Source organism: Mastacembelus armatus, chromosome 18 (assembly GCF_900324485.2).
Source record: "Mastacembelus armatus chromosome 18, fMasArm1.2, whole genome shotgun sequence".
Classification (NCBI taxonomy): Eukaryota; Metazoa; Chordata; class Actinopteri; order Synbranchiformes; family Mastacembelidae; genus Mastacembelus; species Mastacembelus armatus.
This window is the reverse complement of record NC_046650.1, coordinates 1,830,295-1,851,336: the sequence shown is the minus strand read 5'-3', so window position 1 is coordinate 1,851,336 and position 21,042 is coordinate 1,830,295. Positions and strand designations below refer to the sequence as shown.

At 37.9% G+C, this 21,042-nt stretch overlaps 1 protein-coding gene and 1 long non-coding RNA gene across 3 annotated transcripts in view; both read right to left on the bottom strand.

Annotated features, from left to right (window-relative positions):
- Positions 1-20,391, bottom strand: part of adam19a (ADAM metallopeptidase domain 19a) — a 178,130-nt gene extending 157,739 nt beyond the window's left edge. Inside the window, exon 1 of the mRNA XM_026333492.1 lies at positions 20,104-20,391. Coding sequence (XP_026189277.1) covers positions 20,104-20,356 — 253 coding nt within the window. The 5' untranslated portion in view covers positions 20,357-20,391. The remainder of the gene's footprint in view (positions 1-20,103) is intronic.
- Positions 13,198-15,891, bottom strand: LOC113146181 (uncharacterized). 2 transcript variants are annotated; one of them, XR_003297321.1, is made up of 3 exons: positions 14,427-15,891; positions 13,407-13,565; positions 13,198-13,273 (listed from the first exon to the last, which is right to left on the bottom strand). It is a non-coding gene; the product is annotated as an uncharacterized LOC113146181 (long non-coding RNA). The 2 variants fall into 2 exon arrangements; XR_003297322.1 differs by having other exon boundaries at positions 13,854-15,890.
- Positions 20,392-21,042: the final 651 nt, after the last annotated feature.

The window sequence follows — 21,042 nt, the reverse complement described above, 5'->3', positions numbered from 1 at the left end:
TGGCATTGTGCTATGTCGGTCCTGAAGAATCACTGATCTGACAGTTAAATCCACGCACAATAACTAGTCCACAAAATAACATATGAATGCAACTAATGAGCAAATGTCCTGCACATATCCCAATGATATTTCAGACACTACTGACAATAGGTGAAGTCGGTGTGACTGCTATTACACAACTTCAGCAAAATAATTTGAAATATGCATGCAATGTTCCTACAGGATTAAGACTGCAGGAATCTCTGCTCATATAGCGCTATACCTCTCCACCATTAACTAGTGTTCAAAGTTCACCTCTTCTGATCACAGACTGACCTGCGTTTGTGCATCTGGTCTGAGTTAAATATAGATTATAAATTTGCATTAACAGTTAATCATAGAAATCGCTTTTCTCTTGCTGCCTTCATTTTCAAACCAGAGTCAAGTTTAAGGACATTATACTATATAACTCTTAGTTATAGTGTTTGTCTGCTTTTAATTTTATGTTGGATTTCACAAACTTTCAGTACTCAAAGGAACATTTTGTAACTTCATTTGTAAATTAAAACACATTTTCAGTTCATTGCCTGACAAAATATGAAACAGCTCTAGTATCACACACCCCTGCAGTTTTGTTTGTGAAGATTCTCAGTCATTCAGGTGAAGTATCTAGAGGGCGAGTCATGGAAACTAGACTTCTAGTTTTTAGCTTGAAACGTTTCACTCATCCAAGGAGCTTCTTCAGTATAAATGAAAGCTAAGGAATCTTGAATTTATCTTTCAGGATGGCTTCACTCTACCCCTAGCCCAAATAGGCTCGGTAGGTGAACTATATAAATGGGGTGAGAGTCATTAAGACCCACACTGCTTAGTGAGTTATACACTGAAGCGACTTATATATGCTTTCCAACAAGGCTGTTGTTGCTAAAAGCGACTTGTTGTTCGGTGTGACTTATAGTCCGGAAAATACGGTAATTTTTAAATGTCGCCACCCCTAGTATTGGATGTACAGGTACCTGTGTGTGTAAGCTGAGCACCACCTACTTATATTATACTGTAACACATACCATGCTACATCACAAAAAAAGATTCCAAAGCATAAAAAAACACTTCCTTTCTCTGTATCAGTGTACATTATTACAGACATTATTTTATACATTATACATTATTATACACAGTGTACACTGTATTATGTATTAAGCATGATTAATAAAATAGAAGATGCAAGAAGTTAATTTTTGGTGGGATATAATTACACCTTTAAATGGCTTTTAACTTTTGCTTATTAAAACATCATGTTTCAAATGAAGGTTGCAAAATCAAATTTGAGCGATTCTTCAGTTTACATGAGGAGCATCTGGGAAACTTACATTAATAAACAAACCCAAAATATGTACAACAAATGAAATAGCTACCACCGTACCCTATCTTATTCTTTTATCAGATGTTTTACCAAATTACACAGCCATAGTTTGTCACAGTACCTGTGGTGGTGACAAAGTAAGTGGCTTTAGACATGTTGTGCTGTGGTTTCTCTGTCTAGAGTTACAGGCACACGTTTAAACTCAGAGCTCTGATTATCAGACTAAAAGAGTGTGTAGTCATTTATTGATCTAAGCAGCTACAGTCTGTCAGTGATACTGTATTGCTGAGTGTTCTGAACAGTAACTGTGTACCTCTTAAGACAGAAAGACAAACTGCATAGCTAAAATACACAAATATTCATCACAGGACATACAGTCATTTCAATACTAAACGTTATCACACATCACATATTTTCCTCATATCATGCCCATCAGGCCCATTATGTCATCATCCTTATCCCATTGACCTAAAAAGGAACATGCAGGCAGGGCGAGCAGGAGAAACATAAACATCTGCACAAAATTTAATGGCAATCCATCCAATAGCTGTGGACCAGCATATCAACAAACATTCCACCCACACAACCACACTACCCTATCTACAACTGTATAAGGATATAAATACCAATGCAAAATACAGACAACTGGCAGTGTAGCCTAATTGATATCAGGCCTGAAAACCCATATTGTTCACATGCTGTGATTCACATTACAGTATATATTCAGCCTTCTTTAACTTTCAGAAAGTACACATATCCAGTCCAAACAATCTGTCCTTATTGTACACTCACTTCCAAGGACTAAAATCCTCTCCTTCTTTATTCCTCACCACTTACATTCATCTTATTAATTTTTTATTTATTCTGTGTTCCTCTGTGGACCAGCACTCGCCTGGTAAGCTATCACTGCAGGGTGCTGGAAAAAAACAATGAGGCATGGTCTATATCTTACAGCTACGCTAGCAGCAAAAAGACAGACAGACAGAGGAAAGGGAAGAAGGGCAGGAAGAGAAAGGAGGAATAATACACAGTAAATACTTTGTCTTCCTGAGAAATGAATGCATGGATTCACTTTTTAAAGTGAATGGAAAGAGCATTCTTGGGAGATAAAAAGTGAAGAGATCAAGTAGGAAATTTCAGTGGAGGGGGTTAATGGGATGCCCTATGTCACTGAATTCAACCCCAACTATGGTTGGCTTCTAACAATCTATCGTTGTGTTGTCAGACACAACACAACACCACCTGTAATGTCCAGGTTTACATACAGACTCAATTAGTTATGACTGAAATGAATATAAGCAGTTGAGAGAAAAATGGATACGTGCCCATATATTACATGTGTGCAGGTCTTAAAGGGACAGTAATAAACATGCTGCTGACTGTCATTAAATTAATCATTTTTTACAGACTCATGTGTTGTCCCAAACCTGTATTAATGTCCCTCTTTTGATGAACACAAAGGAAGATATTTTGAAGAATGTAGGTAACCACACAGTTGCTGGTCCACATTGAATTTGATAGTATTTAAAATTACTATGGACGTCACTGTGGACCAGCAACTGTTTGGTTTTCCACGTTCTTCAAAATAGTACTTATGTTCAGCGGAAGAAAGAAACTTGTTCAGCTTTAAAACAACTTTTGAGTGAGTAAATGATGGTATAAAAATAAAACACTATGACAGAATTGACAGACATGACAGAATTTTTATTTTTGAGTGAACTATTCTTTTAACAATAATAAAACAACAAAGCACAAAGACAAAAATCACGATTCTAGACTGACTTTAGGAATCAGTCTATATAGTGTTTTATTTTTATATTTGTTCATTCAATTTCTTGAATGCTCCTGCTAAATACACCTATTGTACCTGAAAATAAAACAGTTTATTTGTATATTATGTGTGATTGTAGTGTGTGTAATTATAATGTGTCAAATGTGTTCTTATTTTTTAATAACAAAGATAAAATAATAAAGATATTTAACTTCGCCGACTTTGGCCTAAATATCTGCAATATATTTTTTTCTTTTGTTACCTTGAAAGGCTTTGTCTTTACAATAGGGAAATTAGTTTGGCTGTTATGCTCAGACAACTTGCAAAATAGTAAAACCAACATGATAAAGAATTGTGATAAATCGTGAATCGTGATATTTCTAAAAAAAAAAAAAAAATCGTGATAATATATTTTTTCCATATCACCACCCCTAACGGTGCTGCAAAGAGTTGATTAGCCTATAGCAGGGGTATTCAACTAAAATTTAAAGAGGTCCACTTAGAGAAAATTTCTTGAAGCAAAGGTCCGGAAGATCATAATGTCTAACTAGTTAGTGTGATATGTATTTAAGTAGCCTAGTAGTTTTATCAACATCTGCATGTAATCAATACCTGACTGTCAAATCAAATTAATTCAGTACAATTCAAAAACTTTCTGACAATATTTATTGTCATGTAACATACAACTGAACATATATGTATGGCTGTAGATATGTATAATGTTCTCTCATTAACTAAGTTCTCTCTCTTTCTCCGTCTCACTTTACAGTTTCTCTCCCTTTGTTTTCTACATGTATCGCTCTCTCTTTCTTTTTCTTTGTAGTCTTTTTCATGCAGTGTTGCCAACTCGTCAGTAAGGAAAGTAGCTATTGGCTGTCCTAAAAGTCGCTAGAAGTCGCTGAATGACGTCATCGCGTAATTTGCATAATGTCCATGGCACATGCTGTAATTGTGACGCTTTTGCCAACTTCAGAAATGGAAAGTAAGAGACAATTGTGATTCTTTATAAGAAATAAGGGCCAGAATAAGGGACACTCAAAATATTTGTACTGTGCCATATAATGTAGCATGACGGCCTGCAGTTAATAAGTTCTCAGAACTAAATACATTTGCCTTGCTGTAAATGACTGAGGCTGTTGGGAGTCAAATGCAGTGATTTATTTTAGACAAAGAACATTTGACCTTTTTTATTTTATTTTTTTATTATGCCATGCATCAGTACAGATCAAACACATACATGATCGCACGCGCGATTCATTTGCAGTCGGGACGCGGAGGCGTGAACACTTCCTGCTGTGACTGCAGCTGGGAGGGAGGGACTGCTGCGAGAGGACTGGGCCGCCTGTGAAGGCTTTGGGACGGGGGAGGGGCCCGCGGTTGCAGCTGATTTGCCGTCTTACTGCGGCAAATTGAGAAGTGTAAGAATGGTGCAGTACAGACACATCAGAGTCTCCAAAAGTCTCAAGTAACAACAGAAAAAGTCGCCAGATTTGTCGCTAGTCGCTTTAAAAAAAAAAAAATGTCGCTAGAGGGGTCTGAATACTCGCTAAATATAGCGATAAAGTCGCTAAGTTGGCAACACTGTTTTCATGTGTAACTTGCCTCTAGCGCTGTTTACACTGTAGAGTCGTAATGTTTACCGCCTGGGATGCACAGACTTGATTGGCTGAGTGGTATCACGTGGGATGGCTCAACTCGCATGCAATTGGTCTGTGCGTTTCCACTATGGTAAAGTCTAAAAAATAAAAGCGCCCCGTTAGGTTTTAAATCACAATCTTCTGTTTTGGCTGTAGGTCCGGGTCTGTATGGGGTGGCTTCTGGGTCTGCACCCGGACCGTGGTCCGCCTGTTAGTGACCTATGGCCTATAGCTTCAAAAAAAAATTCCTGTCCATCTAAAACTATCCAAAAAATTAAGCATAGTTTGGGTACCATTGGGTACCACTGCAGACCAGATAAAACTTTAAAACAGCATACAAATCAAAAGTTCCCTGAATCAGGCATTCATGCTATTAGCATGTGTAAGTAACCTCTCCAGAATACACAGCTGTAATGTCAAGTTATGGCTGTATGGCACAGTTCTCATTTAAAAGCATAATAACTGGCTTAACTGCTTTAAAATGCAAGGCACACATTCACTTTGCTGCCATGTCTCAGTAAAAATGCACTCTGTGATTTCATCATACAAAATTCATGAGATAGTCTACTGTATATTGTTCATTTTGTATTCAAGGTATCAAACAAAGCAAATTACAGTGGGTTTGAGGCAGTTTTAGTAAAATGAGGAATTAGGCTTTCACTGAGGCGTTGAGGAGTTTTATACACATTTAAAACCACACAGCACGAAAATGATGGTAACGTAGAAAAGAACGTGAGGGTGGGAGTGGTGGGGGTGGTGGGGGGAGGACAGTTGGGAAGACAGGCAATGCAGTTAGTAGGCGGCTTATAAGACCATAACTAAATGTTCAAATGTAGTTTAAATGTGTTGGAGTTCAACAACAAACAACAAAGTCTGACAACATAGGCCTGAGAAATACAGCATAATATCATGTCTGTGAAGACTCTCAGTTGTCCAAGTGAAGTTAGCTAGAAGCTCATTTAAGTGGCGAAACGTTTCAATTAAACAAAAAGTCCAGTTGCCATGACTTAGTTTCTACATAGCATAATATCACTGATTTAAGATCTATTTTGAGTTGAGTATTTTAAGTTTGCTTTATAGAAATGTAGTATATACCAATAAAAATACAGACTGTCCTTCCAGTTTCTAGGCTATGCTTTATTCCACCTGCCCTAGGCTAGGAGTGCTAATACTGCAAGCAGTATTAACACTTTAAAAATGACGCACTCCCATTTGCATATGTATTTTTAAATGTCTGTAGAATTGCAACCAAATAACATAGAGCAATAATTCTTTTTGCATATAAGACTGGAGGACATTTTCAGGTTTTGTGGAGTTTTTCTATTCAACACTTATTTTTCATAATCCTAATATCTTGAACCATGAATAGGTTTAGTCAGCAAAGTAACCAAATTATAGTCATCTTTCTCTATTAAGATGATTTCTTAACTGCCATGTAAACCAGAAACCTGGTCTCCATAAACAGGGTAGTGGATTCTAATTTCCCAAGATTGCTGCTGCAGTACCCTAGTTTCTTTGCCATGTGTGTGCACCACACCAAATCAGCTTACTAGTAGAAGAGTGGAGTGGCTGATGAAAGGAGAGATCGTTACATGGAGAGATGCCTCTTCATATTAAAAAACTATCTAAAAGTAATGCAAAGTGGCTTGTACATGTCTAAATGGTTTCCACTACTGAATATTTGACACTTGTTAAACTCAGTTTGTGCAGAGAAAAGGAGCTCAATTCAGCAGCCAGTCTGTTCTGACATGTAGGATCTATTGTATGTAACCAGGTTATTTCAGGGCATGTAAACACACCATGTGTCCAAAGATTATTGATTGAGGTCCCAAAGAATTTAATCAAATTCAAACCAGTATTAATTCCCTTTATCAAATCCTTCTCAAAGTCTGTATTGAATCTGATTAGGTTCAATATTTGAAAAAACATCTCAAATGGAAAGCTCTCAAATGAACTTTTATTGGCTGAAATGGCAGAAACACTGCAGTTGTGAGCAGCAGCCTGATCAAAATCCATAGATACAAACTAAAAATTAGAATACAGCTAACAGAAATAACAGCTTAACAGTCTGTTTACCTCATACCTTTTTCTTCACAAGCACTCCCTCCAAATATTGGAACCCCTAATTCAGAACAAAACACAGATATGAATCAAAGCAGGAGATAAAGGAGCAGATCCTCCTGAAATGGACACAATCAGTGCAATCATTTCACTTTAACTTCACATTCTGTTTTGGCTGGATACACACAGGTGCTTCCCAATGACACACCAGCCAGTAAGAGCCATATGCTATGTTTTACCCTTTATGCAATTACCATCAGTTAGCTAAGATTAAGGATAAAGTTAATTTAAGCTGGCACCAGTGATGTTCGTTATTTGAGCAGTCCGGTACCTGGAAACAATTAATTTAACCTAACCCTAACATTGGCGTCAATAAACTGTAATAGCAATGAAAAAAATTACTATCACCACCTGCTACTATAATACTAGTATGGACTCCACCAGAACAAAAATATACATACATGAAGGCACAGAATGGGACACAAATGGCACTGATTTTAAGACAGGCTGTGGCTCACTTCTGAGCTCCTGATGCTCTTCCATCAGGGAGCAGATATAATCACACCATTCATGTCTGCATAAGGGAGGGATCACTTCTACAAAACAAACACTTCAGGGAATGTCCTCTGCTCAGAGGTGATTCTGGTGTCTTCTTTATAAAGAGACACTGGGGAATTTATCCAATCAAAGGTATTTAACATATAATTTAAGGGATTTACCTAAGTGATGTATAAGACACACCAAAAATGTATTAAACTATACATGAACTGCGTGTCAAAATCTCTCTCTTCCAATAGAGGTGATCACCCAGCACCTCTGCAGAAACACATTCTTCTCAGACACCACAATGCACAAGTATTACTTTCTCAAAATGCAACCCATACAGAACCTTCTATATATTACATTTGGGCTGTGGTGAAAAAAAATCTTGCTCTGTAACTTAGTCTTAATTAAAAGATATTACATGTAACATATACTGCAAGAACAGAGAAATGATTACAAGGCTTTGTTTACTAGATCTGAATGGTTTTGATATCCTCCCTTAACTGAAAGATTGTTTAAACTGCATTACTGTAAGAGTGGAGGCAGTTTAGGTATCTGTTGTGTAAGAGATGCTCTTTTCTCAGTTAATCATAAAACACTGTCAAATAGTCACATGTTGCTGGAGAACTACATTACATTCACTCTTGGCAAACAGACTGACAGCATTAGGAATCTCTCAGAAACGCGGCACTCTGGCAGGACCTCACCTACACACCATGGACCCACAAAGCATAAACATACACTTGGAAAATGAATAATGACTAAAAGAAGCCCACACAGCAGACCAGAAAGGACCTTGCACCGTATTTCTGTGGGTGTTACAACACTGCCATCTTATTAGATTTCAAACAAAATATTCTTCAAGGGTGCAACCTCTCTGTCATGCAGGACTAGTGTTAGCAGTTGGAAAATGAGGCAGTGTGAAAAGGTGAGCTGGCCATTGTCAGGGAATGTGCTGCTAATGAAAGTTTGCCTGCTTAGAGGTCGAGCCACATCACTTCTGCAGACAATATAGCCAGTCCCTGCCTCCCTGCCTCCCTGCCCACTCCCTCTCACCTCCACCTTGGAAAGAACAGCCCAGCGCTTTTGAGGGCTCTCAAATCATCCCATAGAGATTCCTCTGGGTTCTGACACAACGCAAAGTATGTGGAGCACAATCCCTGGCTAGATTGTGCTATCCACTGGGTAAATGGGCCATTGACAGGCAAATATTGTAGAAACAACTACTGAGCACAGTTTATTTGTATCCCAGCAGAGCACGGTGCACTGGGTATTTGGAGAGCTTTTTTAATGTTTAGTGATGAGAAAGAGTGAGAAAACAGACTAATCAAGAAGGTTCTACAATCATTTGTGTGAGAAATCATACAGATGTGTAAACATACACACTAACCCAACTGGTGGGTTCAAGGAACAACAGCTCTGTTAATTTCCCACATAATCTGCATTCCGATTCAGGGTTTGCATTCATTGAAGGATATGGTGTACAAAAGCAGAGATGAAAATGGCAGAAGCAGAGAAGAGTGAAAGTCCCGTTTTCCACAATTAAACAATTTCTACACTGTTATGTGGATAGTGGTGGTGCCTTCTTCTTGTAGTTTTTGTTATGTGGTGAGAATAATCAGTCATCCAGGAAAATGTTTACAGTTCTCACAGCAATTGACACAGTAACTTGGTCATCTCACTTCTGTTTTATCTGATGTCAGCCCACACTGATTCTAAGACACAAGCATGAGACCCATGTCACCACTTACCTCTGTATTTTTTTAGACTTCAAGGATTCATGTCATGTCCCTTACCCATTCAGTCTGTGAAACCCCCGACAATGTCTCAAGAATTACGTCCAGAGATAGTCTGGAGTTGTTTTAACACATGCAGCCACATCGGGAGACACAACAGAGCTCACATAAGCGGTGGACTGAAAAAATGATTTCTGACTCCATCAATACTGGCAGACATGCAGGTGGATGGTTGTTATGCACTGTGGTTGCTATGTGCATCACCGGGAGATGCTATTTACTCTTTTTTGGCACCGCAGCAAGAGTTAAGGTTGGGCTTGATACGAGGATTCTGAGAGTCCATCAACTTATCCTGCTGCTATGTTATCGCCCGCACGCCACTGAGAAATGTCCCAGTGTTCCTGACAGATTGTCCACCACTGGCTCACACCACTACACTACCCAGACTTTTTACAGATGAACTCTTAGGAACAAAGTCCACGTTTTTACATGCAGCTCACCATGATAATGTCTATCAAAATTCAAGTGCATGTCTAAAAGCATGTCATTTAATTAGGGTTAATGTGCCAATCCTTTTTGTTTTAAGTGTGAAATTCTAGTAAATAGCTGCCTTTTTAATGTAATAAAACCTAAGATCTGTTCAAATGTCAACACATAAAAATAATGAGTTGGTTTTATTTTTTTATTACATGTGCAGCAAACTCGATGTTTATGGTCCATATTTGACAATAACATTTGACATTGAAAACAGACTGGTATGTCCTTTTATAAGATCAATCAATCGAATACATAATCAATGATTATTAAAGTACTTGTTTGTTGCAACCCAATATTATATTAATATTATATAGATGCCTATATAAAGGCCTTATGTAAAGCCATTGTTTCCCACAGTATTTGTTGGCTGCATTTGAAAGAGTATTCGAAATAGGACAGTTTGGTTGCAATGCTATGACTAGGGATGGGTATCATTTTAACGATACTACTACTCCTATCGATACTGCTTATCGATCCGGTATTTTAATGGTGCTCTGATCAACACTTTTAGAGGAAGAAAGAAATTTAGAACATGAATTGCTTAATTTGGGATGCCAAACATCTTTGGAACGCTTAGCTCTCTTCGCCATCCTTGAGCTTAAATTGACATGTCTGCTTCTGCCGCAAATGTGGACTATATCACGTGTGGCAACAACAGCCCCGCTTCTCTCCTCTTCGCTTACAGACGTAGCAGGCAGGTGGTCAGGTCAAGTGCTGAGAGAGGTGTCTCGTTTTCTGTGCGAATAACGAAAATATTTACACATAGACAGATAGTTGGCCATGTGCACAGTTAACATGACTACGTCAATACTGATAACAGCCCTGTTAAGGCTTGAGCTTATTGATATTGTGGTCTTCCAAAATTTAGCCCCGGGGCTTGTTTAATACACGGTCTCGGTACCTATCCCTAGCTATGACACTTTTGGCCTTCAAATGCAGGCTTTGAAGAATGCAGACCCTGAATTGGGAGACCCATAATCTGAAAGGTCATGACTAGGGATGGGAATCAAGACCCAGTTCCCAAATTTTCATTATATTTTCATCAAATTTTCCGATCCATCAGAATCGTATGCTTCCTTGCTTATTGATTCCTTTTATCAATGTCGACAGTTTCGCATGCATCATGACCTCAAGCTTTCCAGCTCTGCCGTGAAACAAGGAGGTGACAAAGCGTGGCTTTTTTTCCCAAAAATGGCAGCAATGCTACTTACTATGAAATAATCAAAGAACCTGCATCATGTTGAGAAATATTTCCATGCCACAAATGCATGAATGCCACCATTTCCCAACCAGTTAATAGGTCCACTACCCTGTGTTAGCAACATTACTAATTACTAAACTAATATTCCTTCTTGTCATCCATTTCAGAAACTATCAGACTGTTACTACACACAGCACTAATGCTGTCTTTACCAAATCATTGTGTGCAGCACGTAGTGTCCAGCACCAGACTAACCCCCCCCCCCTTTTTTTTTTTAAAAGGGATCCTATATACACGTTTTTGGGAATAAAAAATATGCCCCAGATGTCTTTAAAGCACATCTAAAAATATTCATGATGAAATGGCTTTCAGATCATAGTTTCTGGCAGGTCTGAAAATGTGTCCAAAACACAGTAGGCCTACTTGAAAATGACCGGGGCCCCCACATCTCTTTGAAGAAGTGTCTGCTACATAGGTCCAGCCTCCTGGCTTTACTGGTGATGGAGGGATGTCAGGGGGGAGGTCTCTGAGAACAGAGTCAACGACATATAATGGCTGCTGTTCAAGAGGAGATTTAGAGTCCTGAATGCAACAAAACATGTCGGAAAGGTTAGTTAACACTTTGTTTTGTTGATGTTTGATATTATTTCATGATTTTGTAATGCATAAAAATGGGACTTGGGCATTATTACGCAGTAACTGCTAGTTTGTCTTTGATCGTTCTGAGTATGAACTCAATAAACAACATAACGTAATAGCGGTTTTTGGTCAAAGATAGCAACACAATATGGACAGAATATGAATTATTTTCCAATTTCGTATTGCAAGTTACATGTTTAAATGCATTTATTAATGTCAGTTGCTATTTGTTTAACTTGCTGCTTTGTTTAATTTTTAGCTAGCTAAGTAACAACAATGTATTTTGTCCCACAAGTGTTAATAATGCATTTCAGTGTGTAATATGAATACTTGACACTGTGGTCTTTCATTGTCAATTTGACATGATTTTAAAGTCAAAGCATGTAAATATGGTTTATACTGTATCATGGCATACCTTTTGGGCAAACACTGTTAAACTGTTCCTACAGAGATAATCTACAGGTGTGTTTGGCTATTAGTTACAAATTCTGTTGTCTGGGAAATACTACCACTAAACCTACCTTTCCCTAACTAGGTCAGAAGACAGCTGAACAGCTCCCAAACCTACCATCATGGTGAGCAGCTGGGGCTGGGACATGTGTTTGAATGTGTCACAGAAGGCATTCAAAATGTATCAGGCTGCCTATGACTCCTTGTGTCTAAGAGGATTAAATCAGTAAGTCTGACAGGCTGTAAATACCAATACTTTGAAAACTCTATGATTAAAAGTAATGTTTTAGAAATTCATGAATGATTTTTAAAAATATTTAGCTTTATCTAATGAAATTAAATTAATAAGATGGGCTGCCTCACAAACTAAGTACAGATACATAATATATTGTATTTTAACTGCATATATACATGATTAGAGTAATCTGGTTAATTAAATACGATGAAAATTCAAATAGTTTTCACAGTGTAATATTCTTTATTTACATCAAAACTGGAAAAAACATAAATACACAAAAAATACACATTTTGTAAAGGTTTTTTTCATAAGTAATTCTGACATGTCTCATCCATTTGATAAAATATCTAATAGTGGATCTGTGTGACTTTTGGAAGATGTTACAGGTATCTGGCCTACAAAAGTCTTGTAAGCTGGTCCTGGTGATTCATAGGAAGGAAGATCCAAGTGGTCATTTCTGCCTGTGTGGTTCTGCACATAGAGTTTGGGTTTGCTAATGCACAAGGCGGCTACGCTGGATTTTGACAACTAGTTGACTGAATCTAGACACATCTTTGTCTGGCTGGTCAGTCTGAACATAGGGGTGGTGGGACAGGTTTCCTCAGGATCTTCTTCATATATGTTGCTGAATCCACAACACTTCCTCGAATATTGTTTTCATCAGGTTGTCCAGATAAAACATCACAGAAGACAAAGACTGTTCAATGCTTTTCCACTACAAGATTAAGAAAACGTTGTAAATGTTTACAGTGACAACTACCGTCCAACTTATAGTCTGCAAAATACAATATTATTTTTAGAATACTATTTTTGTTGTTTTATTACTTCTTAATAACAGTAAAAGATGTTTTCTATTTTTAATTTATAGTTCTGGCATGTTTGCTCAAGTAATGAGTTGTTTTAGTACTTTCCTTTTCTTTCTCTGAATATGACAATATTGAAGTGCAATACCTCCAAAGTAATATATATTGCCATTTTTTTTTGCTATAGCCTGTTATACTTACAGTGGGTTTTTATTCGTTTGGCAATGCAATGCCCCTTACTTGCCTTGGGAAGTGTGGTCTGCTGTCCAGTACATCACAGTTCATCTCTTGAGATTACTTCTGTCTTCATAATTCCTAGGATGAATTAATAATTAAGTTTATTTTTATATTAAACCTATAAAATTGTGTATATTAATTCTTGCATTCTAACACCCTGTTAAGCTTTATAATTATTTATTCAATTCGGTTCAACGGTTGTGAAGCATACCTTTTTCCAGGTGCCAAACATCGTAGAAGTGTGTGACCTGTCACTCTTGCAGAAATTTTTGAATTTGGTTTCAGTCACTATGCAATCCAGCCATGTTTAGTCAGGGTCCTCTTCAGCTCCTCCTCCTCCTCCATGTGATAGCTGCCACCAACGTGATTACTGTGTGTAAAATATAAGGACATTCAGTTGTAATGTGAAAAAATGTGTGTGTAGTAATTATTTTATTATTGGATTCACAAAACATAAGTTATCTATAATATTATCTATAATATTTATACTCACCAATATAAATATTGGTGAGTATAAGGACATCATATAGCAGAAGAGTACTTTGTCACAAAAAATCTCATAATGAAGTGGTGAGGTCTGCATCATCATGATTTGCATTAAAAGAACAGGTAAACATTCAAATATCCAATGTTTTTGTGCCCTAAAAGCCCTACCTACCCTTGTGTCTGATGGGTAAGTCACACATCCAAACAGGATTCTGCTTTGCTGTTTACAGTGACAGACTCTTGGTCTATCAACAGGGAAGCATCTCATAGAATATATCATGTATTTTTGCTATTGTAAGCTGCAGCCAACCAAAAGATACAGTATCATCTTGCAAATTAACATAAATCCTGTCTTTGTGCACAGAAAAAATGTTTTAAAGCAAAACGCTTAATCAGTCTCCGACATTGATCAAACCTAAAAACACAAACCTCCTGATATCCTCAAATTTAGGCCCCTTACTCTGCATCCTGCTATGTTGTAACATAGCATTAGTTATATAAGGCAAACCAACAAACGCCTTTCACCAAGTAAACTACACAGCTTGACCACACAAAATATCTATAATCCTTTCAATTGTCCTCTAAAGCAAACAGCAAGCCTATCCAGTTTCAGCTTAAAAATGAGGCTATAAGTATAGTGTACATTAGCCGGGCGGCATTAGCGCTAATTATGTAGTTACTGTGGCTAATTTCAACACGTTGATTTTAGGAAAAAATAAATAAATATATATATATATAAACTCACCACTGAAAGATTGTTGGATTGCACACGGATTGCCAGTGTGGATCCCAGTATCAACCTCAGCTGTGAAGTGATCCCAGCGAAGAACAGATCCTTGTTTTCAAGGCAATCGGAGGTGAAGTGGTTTCCACACACAAACAAAGCTTTGGGAGATTTGCTGTCATCTGTCTGTTGGAAATAAAACTAATCCACTGTGCCTTCTTGTCTTGTGATGATGGTAGTGAGAACAGACTCCAGTTGTTACAGTCAACACCAGAACAGCTTCTGTGCTCAGTTTGTCTCCTGCTGTATCCTCACGGTGCTGAAGCAAGTGCGCAAGAATGGCGGACACCGTTGTTTGGGCAGAGCCAGAAAAGAGACGTCTCTTGTATACGTGTACAAGAGAAGGAAGAGTAAAATATATCATACTCTTCAAAAACAGGATAAAGAAAAAAAAGAAGGCGGCGCACCTCTACCTTGCTTGGTGTGTCTCTACAGACACCAGACACCCGACAGACATATGTACCAAAATTGCCAGAAATTACATTTTGCATAACAGGACCCCATTAAATCAGAAAACTGATCAGAAATCAATAAATAAATAGAATTAAACCGATACCAGAATCGATAATCTGATTACCCTAAAGCTTATGATATACAGTTGTGATGACACCATTTCTAATTAATGATATCCAGACTGTCACACAACCATTAGTGAATAACCTGATTAAAATTACTGCATTATAATTTTCCTTCAGGAACATCTGTGACTGACTGTAAATGCCACCCAAAACAAACCCAAATGAAACACTTCTAAAATGCAAACTGCTCCCACACATTTGTCTGACTGGGCCAAAACAAACACTCAAAGTGAATTAAAACTCTTGTCAGTTACGCTCAGGTAAAAAACGTTGCCCACTGAGATGCACTGTATTTACCTTGAGGCAAGAAACGCTGCTGTAAAACAACTTACATTTATGCCACTTAAATTTGTGGGTGACACGTAGTAGTTAGCACAGCATGCACATAGACTGTTGACAAAAGACAGAGATAAGTAGGAATTTGTATGGCCCAAGTTTTTGTAACAGGGTCACAGAGATCTGCTTGATAAATTGAGACAGTTCCAGATTTTTGCAGTAGCTAAAGCCAATGAGAGAGTATCATAACTGTATAATGATTTCAGTCCTTGAGTCAATGCCCCTCTCAGCGATCTCTGCAGACACATAGACACATAGTGCAGACACCACATACAGATTACAAAAACTGATATCTCTTCCATATATAGCCACACATGGCAGCCCAAAATCTAGTCAAGTAAGCAGTCATAATGCATATGAAAACATTTTCATCTTGGAACACTCTGAACAATCACAACACTTAGTTCATAAAAAAAGGTTGGGCTAAAGGGTATAGAGCCTTTAGTGGTCAAAATTAAATAAAAAATAAAAAACAAATTATTTAAATAAATATGCATAATTTTATAATATGACCACAAAATTCTAAAATAATGCTTCAGCTCATTATTATGAAATTTTCATTTTGCTTTAAAAACGCATTCATTGTTATATTTCATTATGCTTGTTTTCACAATAACAGTGAGTTTTAGTTGCAAAACCCCTTTTTTAAAATTTCTGTTGTTTTTATTTCAAAATGCTGTTTTTACAGTGTTGGCTTTTATTTAATGATGTCTTTTCCCCAGTGCCCTTTTTATTTTATAATGCGGTTTTTCAGAGAATGTCTACTTGTCAATCAAGGCAAGGAAGGCAGGACCACTTATGTCATTGGCTCTTCGTTCAGTATCCATTACTGTCATCACCTGTTCCTCCTGGCCCTTACAGCGATACATGCTAGCTAGCTTTTTTAACAGCAATTGAGCACCATGATGTTCGGTATCCACTGAATGTTGAATATTGAATCTGCCAGGACCAGTTGTCTTCCAGTGTTTGCCATCTGCCTGTTGAAATTCCTGTAAAAGCACTTAAAACTTTAGCACCCTCTGGCATAAACATCCAAGATATAGCGGTTAGTTAACAGGTTTCCAGTATCCATCAGCACATAGCTGCTCTCGCCTTCCAGGTCTTGATTGACAGACAGTCATTCATAGTCACCCATCCATCCATTATCTATATCCGCTTATTTCTATTTAGGGTCACAGGGATCTGCTGGAGCCTATCCCAGCTCTCTTTGGGTGAAAGGCAGGGGTACACTCTGGACAGGTCACCAGTCCATCACAGGGCCACATAGAGACAAACAACCTCACACACTCACACTCACTCCTATGGGCAATTTAGAGTCACCAATCAACCTGACATACATGTTTTTGGACTGTGGGAGGAAACTGGAGTACCCAGAGTAAACCCACGCAAGCACAGGGAGAACATGCAAACTCTACCCTTCCGGGTTTCAAACCAAGGACCTTCTTGCTGTGAGGCAACAGTGCTAAACAACAAATCACTGTGCTGCCTATATATATTTTTATTCAAAAAATGTCTGTATTTAATTATAATAACATATAATAATTATTTAATTCATAATGTCCCATTTATTCATTTAAACACATTGGTGCTCCATAAAAAGGAGCATATATTAAGATGCCTGGGCAAATAGGAGAATCATTGTGAAAATAACATAGTCTTAATGGATTGGCAAACTATACTCAGTACTAAGAGTTTAACACAAACAGCAGCCTAGCAGTATACCTTTCCCAGCCATGAAGCTGTAGCCTGTCATAACACTTACTAAAATGTTTGCTGAAAAGGTAGGCCAATACAATTTTATAGGGAAATGTCTGTAAGCTTTAATAGATTTGACTGTTGTGACACCAGACACACACCTGCTTGAGTTTAGATCACAGCAGAGATTTTACAATTAATTTATTAACTGGTTGATTGACAGAATATTCATCTGCAGCCATTTTGATAATACATTTATTGTTTAGCTCACAACGACTAGCAAGAAACTCAAGCTGTGACCCGGTCCAATGTCACATTTGTGAGAACCAACTCTTTTTCTTTATCGTATTTGTAAGTAAATTAAATGTTTTGGGGTTTTGCACAGTGAACAGGAAAATGTATTTCAAGGTGTTTTAGAAAACATGGGCAGCTTTCATCACTTTCTGACATTATATAAGCCAAATGATCAAGAAAATCCATAGACAGATTGATGGATAACAAAAATAAATCTTTTTTTTTTTTAAGACTTTCTTCTTTTGTTAAATGAAAAAAGCTGTTGTAGAAAACATGGTTCTTCTTCTAAGTAAGGCATCAAAAAGCATTGTGTTCTGGTACTAAAACTCAATCCAACTGTGTGGAGAAATGAACTATTGACAGCAGATGGACAATGTGATGGTTGATGACTGTGGTTCTGCTGACAGCTGAAAATTATCCCCAAGTTTAAATGGCTCACAATCACTACTTTCCTGGATTGTTTTTGGAGGGTGCAGTTGGAACAAAGAATAGTGAATTATCACTTGTTTTGCCAGTTAAGATCTATGGCCAGTTAACTGGTTGACACCATGCTGCAGGGGAAAATGCTGATAATACATAATTATGGTGGCCGACAAGGGCAAACGCGCCGTAAACAGCCAAAACACATACAAGAGAGAAAACACATGCAAGAGGGAAACGCTGCAACAACGAAAACACATGCAAGAGAGAGGTTTGCCCTTGTCAGCCCCCGTACATAATGGAGAGAAAAAAATATATATATCAATATGGTCGAAGACAGGACAGTGTGGTTAGGGAGCAGAGAAGAAACATGGCATAGTCCTATTCATTTGGGCCTAATAACAGTTTCCAGCAGTTGTAACCAACTTTGGGATATGCTTCTATATCAAATAAAGAAGGAGCACAAAGTAAGTGCCTACTAGGCAGTGTCTGTGTGTCTATAAGAAACAGCCCTTGGAAAACAGTAATGAGATATTACAATAACAATAGAGTGACAGCACTGTAAAAATTATCAGAAAAGAGAAAGGCTTCTTCTTTAATATGACAAAATATAATTATGCTCTATGAAGAGACATTTGAAGGATGATTACTAACTTTTTCACACACTGTAATGTAGTCTTTTCATTGGCTGATATAGTACAAATTAGGAAGAAAAGGGGAGCATTTGGTTTGATGTAGTGGATCACCCTGTTAATACAACAAAGGCAGAATCTCGTATGTCAGAATAAGTTCTCACGGCTAAGACTCGAAAATGTGATCTAAAAACAATCAAACAATGCAGCATTATAAGCAACAATATGGCTTCTAAAAAGGCAGCAAAAATAAAAAGGAAAAAGCCCACTGTAGTTTCTTAAGGTAACCTGTTCAAATGTAATATTTGCTCTTATTAAGAGCACACTACATTTTTTTTTTCTGCTTAGAAAAGTCAAACACAAGGATGGCTAAACTACATTAACAAGAGACATGTCTTTACAATGGAGGTTATTGTTTGAGTCTTATTTTCCCTGAGGTAGTTCAGTCCACATGACTGGACAGTGATGCATCTCTCTATCAGCCACTGCCTCACACTGTTCTCGGGCTGGCTCAGAGAGGGACGCTGCTGAATACATTCAACTCAAGTTTCAGAGTTAATTTCATGTCATGTCAAATACAGGCTGGCTTTCAGGGCTGTGAGCCAAGACGATCTCTTAACAGTGAAAAAAAGTCTAATCTGTAATTTACATGTTGGTGGTTTCATCCAAAGAGGAGGTTCTTGGATGTAGTGAAGGAGGACATGAGGATAGTTGGTGTGGGTGAGAAGGATACAGAGGATAGGGTTAAATGGAGGCAGATGATTCGCTGTGGCGACCCCTGAAGGGAGCCGAAAGGAAAAGGAGAAGTGGTTTCATCCAAAATGTCTATAAAACTGACTGTGAAACATATCTGACTGAAATGTGGGCTGTCTGCTGCACCGGTCTAATTTCTCTAAACTGCCTTTTATGGACACGGTGGGAGGAGGACAGGACTAGTTCTGTGGTTTCGATGGAAAATAGTATGTTATAAACGTAAACTGCAGGTATTTAGTTGTCAAACCTAAATACATTTTAAACTTTTAATCGTCAGCCACACCAAACTGTACAAACGCCCGTTTAAATGCTTTTTGGAAAACGACGTGGTTAATGATACGTGAGTTTTCTATAGACGCTCGCCCGAAACACTCTGTTACAGTTAAAAGCTGCTTGTACACTGGAAATAATACACAAAAAATAACGTGATTCTTAGTTCTTGGAAAAACTAGCTTCGGCATGAAGGGCACTACTCAATGTGAACTGTCACTGCCGCCGTATTTGCATCCCTCAGACCAGCCATGGAGGGGACAAAAGAAGAAACTAGCTAGATTTAACAGAAGTGGAGGTATCACCACAATGGTTTTCAGTACGTACGTCTTAGTGCTTTGGGCGTGTTAATGCTTTGACAGTCTAAAGGATGAATGCAGACTGAAACAAAGGTCTCTGCAGGTCGTGTTTGTCTTGCTGCTTTGCCCGAGAGGCAACGCGGTATAAACGGCAGATTTTTTAAAAGGAGTCCGGAGCAAATAACGGCTCGTGGAAAAGTTTGAGCGCCACCACAACATATTTTTCGCTTAAACTAAACCCCACTGCATTGGATGACACACTTTAAATCCTCCATACATGTTTATCTAAAGCTTCAAAATGCAACTGGTAGTTAGATGCTAAAAGAAGTTTTACACCATGTTCGCTTTTTTCTTTCTTTACCTTCTTCTCCAGTGTCTCCGCTGGCTTTTTCCGCTGTACCGTTCAGCGACAAAAAAAAAAGGAAAACGAGCAAACGTCCACATTTTGCCGGTGATGTCTGGACATTTTTCTGTCTGTGTTTACTGTACATCCCTGTGACCCTCAGAACCGCCGACCGTTCTCCCTTTCCTCGCCGTTGTTCGCCTCTGCCTCCCTGTCTCCCCCGAGCGTCAAACATTGAAGAGTAAGAAACTGCACTTCCTGTCTGGACCATCAAAATAAAACTGCGATGAACCTACCCAAGCTTCAGTACCCCATACACATTTTAAATTTGAATTGTCGTTTAAAACTGTAATAAGATAGAGAACATTTTTTTATTTGTTGACATAATTTCAACAGCACAATCACATACGTCTAATAAGCCTACATAGAATTTCTATTGGCATTTTCACTATGTAGTGTGTTCACACTGGAAACAAATGTAATCTAACATATACTGAAAATGTGTGGTTTTGAGTCTGACTTTGACATGGCTAAATTAACCTGTTATGGGGTCATGAAACAAAATCACTTTTAGGGCACCAAACTGCTTCAGGAACACTTTAAAGAACAAAACAAAAACGTTTATTGTACAAAACAGTAAACTCACTATTTATTTATTTATTTATTTTTGAATACTATGAAAATGTATGCATTTTAGTATAAACCTGATTACCTGTGAAACAGTCCACTCTGGAATTGACTCCAGTGTCCTGTAACCCTCAAAAGGATACATGGATGATGAAGATAAATGTATTATATTTGTTCATCTGTATTGGGTTTTAATTTCAGCTTGGAAAGCTGTGCAGCACCAAAACCCCAAAGCTCAGATACCACAACTTAAAATATCCAGCTTTTTAGGGGATAAGAATACTGGCCACAAGCTAGGTTTCAGCTCAGACATGGCAAAATGTAGGCAAA